Source organism: Larus michahellis, chromosome 1, assembly GCF_964199755.1.
Source record: "Larus michahellis chromosome 1, bLarMic1.1, whole genome shotgun sequence".
Classification (NCBI taxonomy): domain Eukaryota; kingdom Metazoa; phylum Chordata; class Aves; order Charadriiformes; family Laridae; genus Larus; species Larus michahellis.
This window is the reverse complement of record NC_133896.1, coordinates 155,260,700-155,276,142: the sequence shown is the minus strand read 5'-3', so window position 1 is coordinate 155,276,142 and position 15,443 is coordinate 155,260,700. Positions and strand designations below refer to the sequence as shown.

The 15,443-nt window shown below is 42.8% G+C and overlaps 1 protein-coding gene across 5 annotated transcripts in view; it reads right to left on the bottom strand.

The window, feature by feature from the left end:
• LIMS1 (LIM zinc finger domain containing 1) overlaps positions 1-15,443 on the bottom strand; it is a 76,318-nt gene that overhangs the window by 22,613 nt on the left and 38,262 nt on the right. The window contains exon 1 of one of the 5 annotated variants that reach the window (XM_074560452.1): positions 12,982-13,184. The exons of the other annotated variants lie outside the window; for them this stretch is intronic. Within the exon in view, the coding sequence (XP_074416553.1) occupies positions 12,982-13,088 (107 nt within the window). The 5' untranslated portion in view covers positions 13,089-13,184. Of the gene's footprint in view, positions 1-12,981; positions 13,185-15,443 lie in introns of those variants that run through there. 5 annotated transcript variants of the gene reach the window in all.

Sequence of the window (15,443 nt, the reverse complement as noted above, 5' to 3'; positions counted from 1 at the left end):
TATCAGAAGTCAAAGGTGATGGTGGGGAAGGTGCTAAAGGAAAGGGCAGAAGAGGGAAGGAAAAGCGGCTCAGTGCAGCTATGGATAAGGGCTTTGGAAAACAACAGCAAAAATAGCTGTCATTCCTTTATCATCCCTGACGGACAACTGCCTCCCTGCTCACATGTGGCTTTCTCTGGAGAGCTTTCAAACCCGGCTGCCCGCACCAGTGGCTGCCAGAGGCAGACGGGGACTCTTACAGAGAAGGCTCCGTGGCTGGCCAGCCCCACTGAGAGCTTCGCTCCATACCACAAATAGACGCGCCGAGCAGTCACGGCTCCAAACAAGGTGCTTGGCAAAAGCAGCTGCTGCTTGGCAAACTACTCATGCCACCGTGAAATATCACTGCGTCACCCGCGCTGCCAGGAGACCACGTGCCCCATCGGATTATGCGGGGACGGGGGGGAGGATAAGTAATCACAGTGCATCCTTCCCCTTCCCACATAGGTAAGGGTGATTTCATTTTAATTATATTTAACACAGATTCTATGCAAGGGCCCTCACACGCAAAATACAGAACAACTAGAACAGAAGTTTTGCTGCAAAATATGCGTGAACTTGCAGTGCCTTGCGCTGATTTCTGCACCAACCTTTTAAAGGCTAATTGACCTTTTGCATCTTTTTTTATTGAAATTAAAAACACTCTTGGGATCTGGTTGCTGCAGTTGTTTATCTCTTAAGCAATAAAATACTTTGTGCGTTAAGCTGGTCTCCTAAGGCAATCTGAAAGAAGGTATAAACCTTTTCCATAATAAAGATGCACATTACGGGTAGGATTTTCACATGTGCCCAGCACTGTTCTGTTTCTGTTAAAAAGGATGGAAAACCATCTTGAAACCACTGCAGTAAAGACCATGTGAATTCTGAGCACTCCTAAAAGTTTCATCCTTTAGTCTTCGCCATAAAAAGCATGATTAAGCTTATGCAGTGGGAGTTGAAACAGGGCAAACAAAAAGGCAACTCTAGCTGTTTCATATACTTCAGTATAAATTTACTCTAGTATAAACATGTCCAAAAAATGCTTTGGTCTCCGCAAACAGAGAAGGCTCACATTCCATCTCTCCATAAGGAAATGAATATAACTAGAATAAACAGGTAAGCAGCACCTCCCCACACAACATTTTATCAGCCATAGAAGCACAGTGAAAAATCAGCCTCTGAAAGAATTCATAGAAAGGGAGAGCAATATTTAACTACAGCACTTTCCTATTGTTAGTAATATTTCAAAAAACTATTGTATTTTCTTCCTGCTGGTTACAAACATTACCAAAGCCATGCTTCCTGTAAATTACTTCTTCTGTGTACAGATATTTGATCCTCTTTACAAGTCATCTCTTCCTCCCCCGCTACTATTTTTTGAATCCTATACAGACAGAAAAAAAAACCCAAACAAAAAGATGCAGTATCACATATGAGAAACTCACAAGAGCTCCAGTAAATTTGTGTTACAAGGGATACAGCATACTATTGGTTATTCTTCACATGTGCACCCTGTGTAGTTGACTGCATGTATACTTCACTATGGTAAATGCATCGTATCCAAACTCTTACAACTCAATACATTTTAAAGATGCATTTGCACTAATGTATGTCATATAACAGCATTTATATTCCCATTTCTAATTTAGGTATATTAAAAAAAAGGTCAGCTACTCAATACTAGGAGCTACACACATATTGTCTCTGAAAAGAACCATCTTGTCAAGACTGATGGGCCAATATCAGGCCACCAAGATCAAAAATCTCCTTCTATTTGGACACATGCACGGTGAACTTCACAACACCAAAGTCATTCAGTTCTAAAATATGAAAGTGTTGGGGCACAATAATATTTATACTGGTGGAAATCAAACCACTGGACAGTCAAGGGATGCACAATAGAGTGCAATCAGGCAATTGCAAGCAAGTTACAACTAAGTCAACATGCGTTCCTCATCCATTGCTTAAGGAACAGATTTAAAGTTCAAATACGTAAAAAATGTATAAGGTTGATCTTTGTTTTTTCTGACATTACAGGAAATTAGCAGCCTGGCCTGTATCAGGGATAGTGTGGCCAGCAGGATTAGGGAAGTGATCGTGCCCCTGTACTTGGCACTCGAGCCCCACCTCGAGTACTGTGTTGATTTTTGGGCCCCTCACTGCAAGAAAGACATTGAGGTGCTGGAGCGTGTCCAGAGAAGGGCAATGAGACTGGTGAAGGGTCTAGAACACAAGTCTTATGAGGAGCGGCTGAGGGAGCTGGGGTTGTTTATCCTGAAGAAAAGGCGACTGAGGGGAGACCTTATCGCTCCCTACAACTACATGAAAGGAGCTTGTAGCGAGGTGGGGGTCGGTCTCTTCTCCCAAGTAACAAGTGACAGGCTGAGAGAAAATGGCCTCAAGTTGCACCAGGGGAGGTTTAGATTGGGTATTAGGAAAAATTTCTTCACTGAGAGGGTTGTTAAGCATTGGAACAGACTGCCCAGGGAAGCGGTTGAATCAACATCCCTGAAGGTATTTAAAAGACGTGTAGATGTAGCATTTAGGGACACGGTTTGGTGGTGGACTTGGCAGTGATAGGTTTACGGTTGGACTTGATCATCATAAAGGTCTTTTCCAACCTAAATGATTCTGAATCTAAAATGCTACATTACCATATGTCTCTTCAGTGTAACAGTTTCCTAGCACCAATATTCAGTTCATGTCATCTGTCACTGAAATCCACCAAAAATCCCTCACAGAATCCTTGTCTAAAGGCAAACACCAGCCTTTGCTTCTGCCTTAGCCATCTGCTCACACTAGCTGGAGACAAGGTTTTCACAAGCTGAACACCATGACCTGAGTGGCTCATCCAGCAGCTATAATTAACACCATGATTCAACATAACATCCCAACTACCAGGAGAGACTTACAGTATGTCCACGCAGTACCTTGTAGGGCAGAGGTAACTGCAACACCAGGCTTCCCAGCTCACAGACGCATCCTTATTACAGTAACATCTCCGCTGGAGATACCACACTGAGGACTGACCTTCAGCTTTACTAACCAGCATGTCACTTCCACTCCTGTCTCCTCTTGAATGTTGCTACTAACCTACACCTCCAGCAACCTCTAGAACCATTTCTCACCTTCATTAAGTTTGGTTTTCTATTCTATATGAGAAAGTGCAAAGTCCTTCATTGCCTGAATTCGTTTGTTTTGTGCAGAAGTAGAATGTGGTAAAGAAAACACCTCCTCAGCTGTTGCACTTCTCTCACACACATATTAAATTGTACTTATTAGTCACTCTAGGTTTTGGTTTCACATTTTTCTCTTCCCACATTCACTGCAGCATCACCAAGCTTTAAAACCAGCAGAGGATAGCAGACGGCTCAGACATCTGCAGTTAACATTGCGGAATTAAATAATGGCCCTAATACTCAACAGCTGAAAGAGAATAACCAGAAGCAGTTTATGTTCCTAAGAGTCGAGCATGAGTAATCTATCGACAAATAAAGCTAATACAAAATAGCATTGCTTTCATATTTCATTATGATGTTCTTAACATTTTGGGTTACACAAACTGAAGGTCTTAAACTTGAATTTACATTTATTAGCTATTCAATACTAGTAGCAGATCTGTCAAGTAAGCAAGAATGAATTTCAGTAGCATTTCATGCAAAGCAAGACTTACATGCATTTTCCAAACCAAAGGCTTTGGTAACTATTGCAAATTTTCTCTAAAGTAACCGTTTCCATCCCAACAACTGACTAATCCCGAACAAGTGCAGCAGGAGTGGATGGCTATAATATATATTATAAGACTTGCGAGGGAAGATGTAGAAGCTAACCCCTTGCAACAGCGTACTGCTGGGATTAGGTGAAGGAGCGGTGCAGGGCAGAGAGTCTGAGTTATTTGCTTGACAGAACAGAAGCAAAAGTGAAAGGGAAGATGATGGGGTTTTTTATGCTTTGGATCAGAGCATTGCCAAACCTCCTTCCCCTTTGTTATGTATCATGGAGAAGTAGGTATAATTTGAGAATTAGCTTTAGAAAGGAATGCAGTTTAAAACTAAGCAATTAATGGTACACTTTGGGCAAAATTCAAGACCTTCAACCCGGTAACTCATGGAGCTATCCTATCCCGAAGCCGCACTGCTGCTATGCCCTTAAAAATATAAATATATATATATATAAGGAGCAACTTTTTTAATATATCAGAAATATATAGTATACTTCAGTTTCTGAAGTCATCAAGGAGAAATGAACAAAACAGTAACTGAAAAGGCAGATATCAAGTGAGACAAACAGCTTTCAATGCAAACTTTCCAACCCGGAACAAGAAGGGGACTAGCCAGGGCAGTTTTGAGTCATGACTCTGAGTGGGTAACATTTTTCCAATAGCTGCATAGAAACAGAGTTCAAAAGGTAGACTCAACTTGGAATCAAGAACTTTATGGTCTATGAAGAGCGTGGCATGCACAGATTTAACATGCTGGAAAAGAAAGACAAACGCCATTTCACATCCGCTTCACCTTTGTCCATTCATTCCTTGATGAAACACCTTGAATCTTTTGAATCTTTCGAATTTCTAATTTAAAAAGGCACAGCTGAGAAATGCTGCCATGTATTGCTAGCTGTGTCTGACAATATGTTACTTCCTTTGAGGCTAATAGTTAATAGTTTTTAACTAATTTTCTTCTAGCTCCATCATGGCTGTTAGAGGAGATAGAAAAAGCAGAAAAGTTACAGGGAAATATGTCACAAAAGTCATAAACCAAACCTTTCTTCTTGGAAAAAGACTCCGTAAGATCACAAAGCTTCATCTTGATATATAAAGACACATCACGGGATAACTTAAAACCTGCTCAAAAGCTGAGCAGTATCATCCTAAACAACTGCTCACAGAGCATTGTATTTGAAACCATCCTTTCAGAATGCTACCGGGAAGGGAACTAGTTAAAATCAGAAGTTTCTACAAAGCTGTCAGATAGAAAGCTGAAAACTGAACAGTGCCTAAAGCTCCCACGACAAATCAAGCAAAGAAAAAAATGACCACACAACCATGTGCACTATGGCATCAGGTAATACACATGAAAACTCAAAAGCATCACTCGTGTTTGGGAAATGCCCTGAGATTCCTGGGTACAAGGCGAGACTGGAGGAGTTAACTGAAGGGAAAAACACTGAATGTCACAAACTCTGTAGGAAGTCCCTGAGGCACAGCTGGTGGCAAGCTGGGATTACTACCAAGGGAAATCCCATAAAAGGCTCGCTCCTTCCTTACGCCTCCCTCCATAGGCATCAGCTTTTGGCCACTGTCAGAGGCAACATACTTGGCAAGACGGACCTGTTCCCAAGTCTGGAGAGCATCATGTAAAAGGCTTATGGTCCTCTCAAGGACACCGTGTCTATTAGCTTTGCATTTCCTAGAACAGCTCAGAGACCACAGGAAAACAAAATAAACAGAAAGGGAACCCAAACTTAAAGCCTTTAAGCTTGTTCTCCCCAAGCCTGCAAGTTGGTAATTTTTATTAAGTGGTGACATCATTGACATAATTTTGTGGAGACCAGCGATGAGTGGTGCTTCTCAGGGGTCAGTATTGGGACTGGTGCTGCTTAACCTCTTTATCAGTGACATGGACGGTGGAATCATGTGCACCCTCAGCAAGTTTGCTGATGACACCAAGCTGTGTGGTGCGGTCGACACACTGGAGGGAAGGGATACCATCCAGAGGGACCTGCACAGGCTTGAGAGGTGTGCCTGTGTGAACCTCATGAAGTTCAACAAGGCCAAGTGCACGGTCCTGCACCTGGGTCATGGCAATCCCAGGCACAAATACAGGCTGGGCAATGAATGGATTGAGAGCAGCCCTGAGGAGAAGGACTTGGGGGTGTTGGTGGATGAGAAGCTCAACATGAGCTGGCAATGCATGCTTGCAGCCCAGAAACCCAACTGCACCCTGGGCTGCATCAAAAGAAGCATGGCCAGCAGGTAAAGGGAGGTGATTCTGCCCCTCTACTCTGCTCTCATGAGACCCCACCTGGAGTACTGCGTCCAGCTCTAGGACCCCCAACATAAGAAGGGCATGGACCTGTTGGAGCAAGTCCAGTGGAGGGCCATGAAAATGATCAGAGTGCTGGAGAACCTCTTCTATGAGGACAGGCTGAGAGAGTTGGGGTTGTTCAGCCTGGAGAAGGCTCCAGGGAGATCTTATAGCAGTCTTTCAGTACTTAAAGGGGGTCTACAGAAAAGATGAGGAGGGACTCTTTATCAGGGGGTGTAGCGATAGGACGAGGGGTAACAGTTTCAAACTGAAAGACGGCAGATTTAGATTAGACATTAGGAAGAAATTCTTTCCTGTGAGGGTGGTGAGAGACTGGAACAGGTTGCCCAGGGAAGTTGTGGATGCCCCATCCCTGGAAGTGTTCAAGGCCAGGCTGGATGGGGCTTTGAGCAGCCTGGTCTAGTGGGAGGTGTCCCTGCCCATGGCAGGGGGGTTGGAATTAGATGATCTTTAAGGTCCTTTCCAACCCAAATCATTCTATGATTCTATGATAATTTAGTCTTTCTCTCCTTTGCAGAATCCTTAATTGTCAGTGTGACAGACTGCATTGAAAGGAGAACTTAATTATAATGAGAAATCACAGTACATTTTCTGTAGAGAACACCTCTGATGAGGTGCTATCAAAACACATGAAAACAAAAGCAAAAAAAAAGAAACATACAACTTATCTTTAGCCAGCTAATCTTGTAAGAAAGAGCAATGAAAATGCTAAGTGCTACAATCATTGAAGGTTTGAAGGTTACCAATTTACTGAAATAGAATATTACAATGAGAAAAGTGTAAGAGGAACAGTAGTAATTGCTTGGGTTTCTGTTACGCAAGGAGCTACCTCCGGCCATTTGGAGTCACAGGAGGTAATAGGGTGAGCAAGTCAAACAAAATCACTTATGAGTTATGCAATGCAGGAGACAAGGGGTGAGGGAGAAGGCACGAAAAATAAAAGGGTGTGTTCCTCCTATTATTTTAACCCCTAGAGCAATGAAAAGTACAGCAGAAATGAAAAGTAAAGCTGACAGTCATTTGGATACCTCAAACTAAGCCTCAACACAAATTCTAAGTATTGCAATATTAAAATACAACTGCAAAGCCTATTTTTGCTTGCTGGAAGTTACTATAATTAATAATAATAATTCAGTGTTACGTTTACATGGACAAATCCTCTTTTCAATTAGAGTACCTACCAGATGAGCCAAAGTGTTTTTAATCAAGAGTTCCCAAGCATCTGATTCAAGAGAGTATTTCTAGGTCCCAACTCACTACTATTCCAGCAGAGTTTCTAACCGCAACAAATGAAGACGTGTAATTTTTTTGTGGCTTAACATTTATTTTCAAGCCCTTCCTGGTTTAATAAATTAGTCTCTTTTTTTACCAACGTATTGAATAATTACTGCTTTACCTGCTGACACTGGCACTGTGAGCAAGCAGCTATATAAACATTAGCATTTGTGATGCTATTAAGAAATGTTACCGGTGGAAACCAAATTTAAGAATCCTTCGAGGTGCAGACAGATCTTTTCTTTTTGCCTTCCCCTGCCCTCAGTACCCTAAGGTGTCTGAAAGCCCAGCAGGGTCCCTAGTTCCTCAGACAGTCCCTGATCAACGTCTTCTTCTCTCCCTCCCAGGAAGAGCAGGAGGTCTTCAGGGAGGACATGCGGATGGAAACAGCTGCACACCTTGGCTGGCTGCTACACATGGGTTTTTGATGGCAGGCTGAGGAGATTTGTGACCTCACACAATTCCCAAATGCCGTATCTCATAAAGAAAGAGAGGCACTCGTCCCTACCACATCGCCAGTGTTGTGGGGATTTTATTCATTTTGTTCTTTTTATACTCCCCTACTAGCTTTGCTGTGCAGAGCCTATCCCCCCAAGGCTCAGTGGGACGTAAGAATGTGCTTATGTCTCCTATTTCATCTGCGAGGAAGTCTTTGTGCATGAAATTTTGGGGCACATCCACATGCCTTCCAGCCTGGAGTCAGTGCATAGAGACAGGCGGGAGCCTGATCAGACCCAGCAGAAGACTGCCTGCACCTACTCACCCAGATGTACCCATCAGCTTTAGCAGCAGAGTGAAGCTTGACAATGATTATTTGTTGCAAACGCTGAAATTTACTGTTTGGTAAAAACTTGAGATGAAGCTCTTCAAAAACTGTTTATTTTTTTAATTGCATTTGAACCCATATGAACTTAAAAAGAGAGATATGGACAACACTGATCAAATTCACTCTAAGTGTAATTGTCAAAAAAAAAAAAAAAGATAATTGCCCCTGCCAGTACCTTGTATTGAGCTTTGAAAACTAATAGCATCAAATTTTTAGATGAATCATTCTGTTTTTACAAAGGCCAAGGGATGAGAAGGAGAAAGCAAAAATAGCAAGCATACTACTACTGTTAAGTGACTCCTAATGATTAATCAGAAATGTATGCATACAATTTCCTTTGCATCCTGTTTGCTGAAAAAGCAAGAAAGAATAGCTAAGCATACAGTCAGAATTTTTTACATGCCATGTCTAAAGACAAAGCAAGACAAGATTTATCAGAGATGTAATTTTTTTTCCACCAAAGCAATATAGCCAGAAAAGAACAAGTCTTCCTCTCCATTCTGAAAAGCGGGTTTCTCAGGTTGCATTTAGTTCAATGACTGTTGCACCTATTGCAGACAGGGGAGATGAAGGCGCCAGACAGCCCCCTGCACTTTGAACTCTGCACCTGGGTAGCACCCTGCGTAGTTAAGGTCTATGCACTGGTGAGCCTAGGTTAAGCAGGGGAAGAGAGGACTGCATTCAGCATCCCAACCCCAGCAGAGGTCAAAATTCAGCACATTCTTGTACTGTGCAAGTTCAAGAAAAGGATGAGCTATCCAGCCCATCTTTCATGTGGGGCGGGCAGGCTCCAGCTCCCTAGAATGTCAGTAAAGCAGCAGTAACATCTATAGCAGCAGACTAAAAAGCTCTCAGAGAGGGAGCTTTTTATGAGGTTTTTGAAGTGATACATGGAGAGGGAGAGGTAGAAAGAGAAGCTGAATTTCCCATCCTCATCAATGTGATGTGCTATCAGGACAAGGGCTGGGACTCTTTTCTCCTCACCACAGCTGATAGGATAACCTGGGCATGGGTTACCCCAGGAGAAGGTGGGGTGGAAGTGACGAGACAGGCTCCCTGGGAGGGCAACCCACTCATCCTAGGATAGGTTTCTAAAACAAGGGGATGGATCCTACCCTCCCATCCCCGTCCCCATGTCAATTGAGATTAGGACTTGCTATTTATGTTTGTGTAGGCTGTGGGTGGCTTCCCTTGAAATGCTCTCACTCTCCTCAACTGGAAGGACTCTGGCGGTCCCCCTCAGCCCTCTCAGGTCCTTATCGCTGCTGGTGGGACAGCTCAGCTGCTCTGCCACACCGTGCCACCTGCAACACCGAGGTGGCTGGGACAGATTTTGAGCTTATGATGAGCACCAGGTTGTAAACTGATGCAGAGCAGTGGCTGCAATGCAAGGTGTTGAACGCAGTCTGCAGCAGGATTAGGACTCACAGAAACTGGATGGGCAAAATGAGCAAAATCATGCACTAAAGTAAGCTCTGCTGCGTGCGCATTGGGCCCTGTTGATGGCCACAGCTGCGTGAGATGAGTTCCCCACAAGACAACCTGGCACCTAGTTGCTAGAGCAAGAGGTGTTCGGAGAGACTCTGTTAAATTTAAACATTTATATAGGAGCGTCTACTGTAAACAGAAATCTGACAAGCTGCGAAACTTAACGTAAAGAGCCAAACTATATTCCTACAGTCTTTCCTGCAAAAGACTGAGTAAAATGTGTAGTCAGTAGAGACTGACTCATCCTAAACTGAATAGCAGATGTGAAAGACAATGCTGGGGGTCAAACCTCTGGGTTAAGTGACATCAGTGGACACAGATGCAGAAGCTAAAGCTCGCCTTCCTGTTGTGGAGCTCAGAGTCCCACAAGGTATCATGAAATTATGACAACTTAGAAAAACACTTTTATACTGTAAAGCTAATTGTTTCAAGTAATTTTGGTTCCTGGAAATTAAAATGTATGCGATATATTATATGATAAACATATGGTCTCTACACGTTTAGGAGTTCCAGTACACTGCTTTATAGTGCCCTAATTATTAGTAATCTCAGGTATTTTAGGTACAAATGACACTGACTTTCCCAGGAAAGAGCAAAGGCAGAATTTTGGCCCCCTCTCCCAGCCCCGTGAGCTGCTTTGCAGCACTGGCTCTGCCAACACTTGTCTAGGTCTCCACCGCAGTTTGTGGGCACACAAGCCCCCGTTCTACCGAGCAGTGTCCAGCTCCTGCTGCGATGGCTGGACTCGGGAGCCACATTTACAGCAGTGCTTGCAGCAGCAGAGCGGAAGCAGCCCAGGACACCCCGCAGCCAAGGCGAAGGGGTGTGAAGGGCTGTCCGCTGTGTTACTCACTACTGTTTTGTGCCTTACCAGAGGAACACCTCAGCCTGGATCCCAGGAAACTGCTATCAAAGGAGACACAGACCACAAGAAGGGCAGGAGAGAGAAATGCCATACTGGAGTAAGATGCAAAAGGCTGTAAAATGAAATCTGACAGATATCATGTATGACTTTAACAAAGGGTGATTTTAATTTTTATTTTTTTAAATACAGGAATTCTCACAGGATACCCTGAGGACATTGGCATCTTGAGTATGTTTTGGCCCAGGATTAGAAAAATACAGTACTTGAACCAAGAAGGCAGCTTTTAGTGAACTGTTCCTCGAGGGCTGATATTATTTAACACATGTGGATTAATATGTATGTAAAACAAAATGCAAAGGCACTAGAACAAAGAACCAGAGAGAGAAACTGCGGGGCGGCATTGTAAAGCCACGGAGGATGGCAAGCTATATTTAGCAGACATGAAAGAAACCTCTTGTCTTTCTTGTGGACTCTAGATACTCTGAAAGTATTTGCTAAGGACAGGCATCTAAGTGTCACTGGGGAGAGCACATGAAAAAAGCTAGAGGTTTCCAGTCTTAGAAAACTAAAGAACTTTTTCCTTTGTTCCTGATTGCTCTTTGCCCTGTTGTTATGTCGTTATTTTGTATTTACAATGCCATAGCCTTTTGTCACAGAGAATGCAGTAAAAATTACAAATAAGGCTGCCTGGCAACACACTGAAATATCACAAAATGGGTTAGGAAGGAGCAAGGTTTAGTTTGAATAAGAACCTGCTTAAGCTATTAGCAAATATAAGGGAAGCTCTGTCTCTAACTACGGGCTGTCCCCCTGCTCTAGGAGCATCATCTGACCATGCTCTATTCACCTTTTTTTTATCACCAATACCCTGAGCTGATTCCTGAGTCCCCTGATCTGCTATTTCCTCTACTCACGTTTTATTTCTCAAGACCCATCCCTGTTCCACGTATTTCTCAACTTTAACAGGAAGAGGCTCAGGAAAGGATCAAAACACCTAGACTTACACTGGTACAGACAACCCCTTCCCCCCACCCAGCCCACAAAGGGCCTCATTCCCATCTTGAATGTGCATATAAATAAGAGAAACAATGACACAATCCTAGAGAGCCAGCACTCTTTTTTACGCATATGCTTTGAAAAGCATCTTTCTCTTCCCTAACAAGATCCATTCTTCCTCATTGCTAGTTTTGTATAAAAGCAGCTAAACACAAAAAAGTCAAGAATCTCCGCACATCTCTACTAAGTCTGATTATTCTTCCATCTATAGTCATATGAGTATAATAGATACTGCTAATGCTATTAGAAATCCATCTATGAAATCAATTAAGAATTAATACTATAAATATACCAAGCACACATAGCACACCTGCAAGTTAACACATTCCTAGAACTGATCTGATACTTCTGACATCTCATAGCAAATAATCTCACATTTTGCCACAATAATTTTTAATTAAGGTGCTTGGTTATAACAAAAGGATAAGTCCCCCAAATCTGAATACCCGTCCTCCTGAAATTGCTAACTCTGGTCATGAAAGCACAGCAACAAACACACTTTCAATTGCACAGCACTCCAGTCCGATGCACAACCACCACCAACAAAAAATAATCTAAAAATACAACCAGAGAACAGGCGTTAGGAGATAGGAAGTACTTCCTCTCTACCGAGGCTTTTGTCAGCGTTTACACAAGGATCCTTTTCTGAGGAGCTTGAAGCGGGAACAGATTGCTTTCACGCCGAGCACACTTCGAAAAAAACCTTTGCTATTTTTTTTTTTTTTTTGGTGTCTGAATTTACTCAGGTTACGAACAATTCTTTAATCTCCCTGCTCCAAACAGAGGCTTTTTGAAAATTCGCTGTTACTCTTTCAAAAGGCACGTAGCATCAAGAAGACAACCTGGGACATTAAATGGCTTTCCGATTTTTGGTCGACCTCCTGGGTAAGGTCAGGCTAAGTAGTCTTGCTGCATTCTTTTGTCTAAAGCCCTTTCCACAACAAAGAACCCCCCCTGAAGAAAGCCAGAGCCCAGGAGCTGCAAGGAAACCAACCCAGCAAAGGGGCTGCCCCGAGACCCCCTGAGAAGCAGCACAACCCACAGCGCCCGGGTGACCCAAAACTGACTTCAAACCAGACCAAGCAAAACTGTCAGGCTGGGGAGAGTTATTTACTGGCAAGTGCTGGCTATCAGAAGGGATCCAGAAGCAACCCACCAGCTAACATTTGCCCTTCCCAGAGCTGGGGAAGGGAGTCACACCATCACCAAAACTCACAAAGTCACCGTACGGTTCCTGTTATCCCTCTGTCGGGGCTTTTTCCATAGTGCTTTGGGACTGCTTCTCGATGCATGCGTTGTGCAGACTTTCCAGAGCCCTGTTGCAGTTTGTCTGCTGAAACCACCAAAGCAAGCAGGCTGCCGAGAAGGGCTCGGCACCCCAGTGATACCCGTCCATTCGCACTCACCTCAGCTTCTCTTCGTGCGACCCGGGCAGTCCCACGCTATCAGGGCGATCCCGTCTCCTCCTGTACAGACCTGAATGTGACAACTCTTTCAGCTGCAAGGCCGTCATATTTCTCTACCTGGAGGGTTGTTTTTTTTGAGGGGGAAAGGAAGGGGGGGGGGGTGTTTTGGCTTTGGGTTGGGTTTCTTTCTCCCCCTGCCTCTTCCAGATGTTGCTGCCAAGATGCCTGGAGAGAAGAGGCTGGGTGGTGTGTCGGCACACCTGCGCCCGCCCGGGCTACCAACCTCTGCAGGCAGGGCAGGCAGGCGGCCGCTGCTCGGCTTCCTGTTTCTCAAAGGTACACACCCTCCCGAAGGGCACCACATTTCCTTTATCACTCGGTCACACCTAAAGGGATGTCTGTGACAAGCTCACCGGCTTTCCCTCTGGCTTTCTGCAAACTCCCGCTGCCCCGACGGGAGCAACTCTGTGGCGTGAGCTGGGCTGCAACCAGCTAAAAATCTCCAGGGCTGCAATGGGCTGTTAACTCTTTCCCACTATCATTTATGACAAAAAGAAAGTCATCAGCGCTCTGAAAATTCAGAGTTACTCAAGAATGTGAGCAAACCCCGATAGGGAGATGAATGCAGCAAGGTAACTTCAGTTAAAATACTCTTTTGGAAATGGTGCTTGTCAGAAATTGCTCTTTTCCACGCATCTTTAGAATCAGAAGAAAACACCAATGTTTTTTTCTTCCTACTCTCAGCTATCAAAACATAACCACCGTAACTATTTGTCACATTTTGCAGTGATGGAGTGTTCTGTGTAATTGTAAAACAGGAATGAAAGCGCTTAAGGTTTCCTGTAAGACAGGAAGGTGACTAGCAGGGATTTGCAAACTCTGCACCTCATCTCATTTAATAATTTTTTAGTAATAAACCTCTTAATTGCAACTCAAAAGGAGGCTTCAAAAAAGCTTACCACTTTTTGAAATCTTTTTACAACTTCTTTGACGTTATCCTTGGCACATATAAACAAAAACTTAATTCAGAATTTTTACTTCTATGTTGAGAGATTGGGGGGGAGGTTCTTTAAATGAACTTGCATTTAACAAAAGACAAGAAATCTAACAATCTGCAAGGACTGTTTTGACTAGCATAGGAAACAAGTTCTATGTGGTATGAATTTCATAGTTCATTATTAAAGTGTTTATTTTGTAGAGGAATACATACAAGAGAGCATTTGTGGATGCCTGTAGCAGAGAAAAGTGTAACGTGTAATACTGGTTCTGTCGCTTGCCACCAATTTTGTCAGGATTACCAGACTGAAGACAAGCACAGTATTTTATATAAGACTCTCAATGTGCTTCAGCCTGGAATGTCATCAACATACAATATAAAACATCACATAATGGAAAAATAACAGAAATTATTTTGGAAAAGGAATCACATAACATGCCAAATAGATAATGGCTGGAGAAATTCAAAGTGATTTATGTGGTGTTAGAAGGTTGCACACACTGAAACATCAACAAGAGCTATACATCCGAGCTCCTGTCCTCAGAAAATAAAAGAGAGAACAGTCACGATATTTGCCTAAACACGCTGCATTCCAGTTTCAAACGAAGTATTTTAAATTGTTTCTCAATATGCAGTAGGATAAGCTTAAACATAATTAAATGCCAATTCCCTGCAGTCAGTCAATCAGCGATTCAATGAAAAGTTAATGCTGTTAGGAGCAGAGGTAAAGGACTGCAGACAGATGCCCATGGCAAGCAGCTTTTATACATTACCAACCGTGCTTTAAATATCAGTGTACCAATGATTTATCTTTGCCTAAACATTCTGTTTTAGATAATAATAATAATAACCATCTAAAAAGTGAAGACAGAATAGATTTTTTGCTGTGAAAAAGCTCTTTGTAAACTAATGAATTTGAACTATTACCTACAAAATTGTTCATAAATTTTTACTCACTACAGCAGCAGTCTCTTTGGTGTACACTGAATACTTCTGTATTAATCATGACACAAGTTTATCAAAAATTAAAGGACAATGCTTCACCCACTTTGCTGCAAGTTGCATTAGTACAAAGTACACAGCATTAAGATTCATGTTTATCTTCATAAACAGCTGCTGTGCTTGGCCAGCCTATGGGGCAACGGCTTTTACTAAAATGTACTTGGAAGCCACAGCTGCACCAAACCAGTGTAATTACAATTTACAATCAATGTCCCCAGACAGAGCACGTAAATGTAAGGAATACAAGAAGGCCAGACACAAAAATGCATTGTTTGTTGTAGAGATCAAATCCACCTCAATATAAAGGAGCTAATTTTTTTTTAAATAGACCTGGGAGTGAGCTCCACAACATCAATTTTTCACTGGCTTCTTCAGCAAACTCCAACAGGGGTCTAAGCTGAGTTAGAAAATACTTTCTTGGAGGACTTGAGAACAAGCTAAAAGCTTTCTACACAAAGAAATC